Raw genomic sequence first — 1,833 nt, forward strand, 5'->3', positions numbered from 1 at the left:
TTTTCATTATCATTTTGAACATTAGTTGGAATGTCGACCGGTGACTCATTCACAACATATAATTCTTCCTTCACGCATACCACTGATCGAAAATCTTTGGAATATTTTGAAGTGAAATTTGCGTTTCTCATTCTTATGTTCGTGATGACTAATGTGAGAGGAATTAGGTTTATGTGGATATCGACTGTGACAATGAGAATTGTGAATCGGATGTGCAGATGAGTTGTGCTGCGTACTTGTGTAGAGTGTCACAAATGTGTGTTGATGTCAATTCGAGTGTTTGTGGTTGCAATGACGTTCACACTTGGATTGAAGAGGCAGTGTGCGAATGCGATGATGCATTTGATTGTGTGGTTGTGTTGGACCAATGTGCACATGGAATCGTTGCTTGTGCACATGGACCACCACAAATAACACACTCAATTCATACTCCATCCTCTCAACCATGCATTGCGTTCTAATCACCAACACAATTTTGATTATCATTTCGAACATTGAGTTGAATGTCGACCGGTGAACTCATTCAACAACATATAATTCTTCCTTCACGCATACCACTGATCGAAAATCTTTGGAATATTTTGAAGTGAAATTTGCGTTTCTCATTGATATGTGCGTGATGACTAATGTGAGAGGAATTAGGTTTATGTGGATATCGACTGTGACAATGAGAATTGTGAATCGGATGTGCAGATGAGTCGTGCTGCTTACTTGCGCATAGTCGCACAAATGTGTGGTAATATCATTATTTTTCTTTCCAATTGAAATGTAGTTCACATATGTATTGAGTAGTCAGTGAGCGAATGCGATGATGCATTTGATTGTGTGGTTGAGTTGGACCAATGTGCACATGGAATCGTTGCTTGTGCACATGGACCACCACAAATAACACACTCAATTCATACTCCATCCTCTCAACCATGCATTGCGTCCTAATCACCAACACAATTTTGATTATCATTTCGAACATTGAGTTGAATGTCGACCGGTGAACTCATTCAACAACATATAATTCTTCCTTCACACATACTACTGATCGAATGTCTTCGGAACATTCTGAAGTGAAATTTGCGTTTCTCATTGATATGTGCGTGATGCATAATGTGAGAGGAATGAGATTTATGTGGATATCGACTGTGACAATGAGAATTGTGAATCGGATGTGCAGATGAGTTGTGCTGCGTACTTGTGTGGAGTGTCACAAATGTGTGTTGATGTCAATTCGAGTGTTTGTGGTTGCAATGACGTTCACACTTGGATTGAAGAGGCAGTGTGCGAATGCGATGATGCATTTGATTGTGTGGTTGTGTTGGACCAATGTGCACATGGAATCGTTGCTTGTGCACATGGACCACCACAAATAACACACTCAATTCATACTCCATCCTCTCAACCATGCATTGCGTCCTAATCACCAACACAATTTTGATTATCATTTCGAACATTGAGTTGAATGTCGACCGGTGAACTCATTCAACAACATATAAATCTTCCTTCACACATACTACTGATCGAATGTCTTCGAAACATTCTGAAGTGAAATTTGCGTTTCTCATTCTTATGTTCGTGATGACTAATGTGAGAGGAATTAGGTTTATGTGGATATCGACTGTGACAATGAGAATTGTGAATCGGATGTGCAGATGAGTTGTGCTGCGTACTTGTGTAGAGTGTCACAAATGTGTGGTGATGTCAATTCGAGTGTTTGTGGTTGCAATGACGTTCACACTTGGATTGAAGAGGCAGTGTGCGAATGCGATGATGCATTTGATTGTGTGGTTGTGTTGGACCAATGGTGCACATGGAATCGTTGCTCGTGCACATGGACCACCA

At 40.4% G+C, this 1,833-nt stretch overlaps 2 protein-coding genes across 2 annotated transcripts; both read left to right on the forward strand.

Annotated features, from left to right (window-relative positions):
* Positions 1-218: 218 nt before the first annotated feature.
* Positions 219-461, forward strand: Smp_107470 (hypothetical protein; the record flags this gene model as incomplete). Its single annotated transcript, XM_018792100.1, has 1 exon — positions 219-461. One exon carries the CDS (start codon positions 219-221, stop codon positions 459-461), a length of 243 nt encoding a protein of 80 aa, XP_018644048.1.
* Positions 462-1,168: 707 nt separating this feature from the next.
* On the forward strand, positions 1,169-1,647 carry Smp_107450 (hypothetical protein; the record flags this gene model as incomplete). Its single annotated transcript, XM_018792101.1, has 2 exons — positions 1,169-1,303; positions 1,468-1,647. The coding sequence occupies 2 exons, from the start codon at positions 1,169-1,171 to the stop codon at positions 1,645-1,647; spliced, it is 315 nt and encodes a 104-aa protein (XP_018644047.1).
* Positions 1,648-1,833: the final 186 nt, after the last annotated feature.

This window comes from Schistosoma mansoni, assembly GCF_000237925.1.
Source record: "Schistosoma mansoni, WGS project CABG00000000 data, supercontig 1069, strain Puerto Rico, whole genome shotgun sequence".
Classification (NCBI taxonomy): domain Eukaryota; kingdom Metazoa; phylum Platyhelminthes; class Trematoda; order Strigeidida; family Schistosomatidae; genus Schistosoma; species Schistosoma mansoni.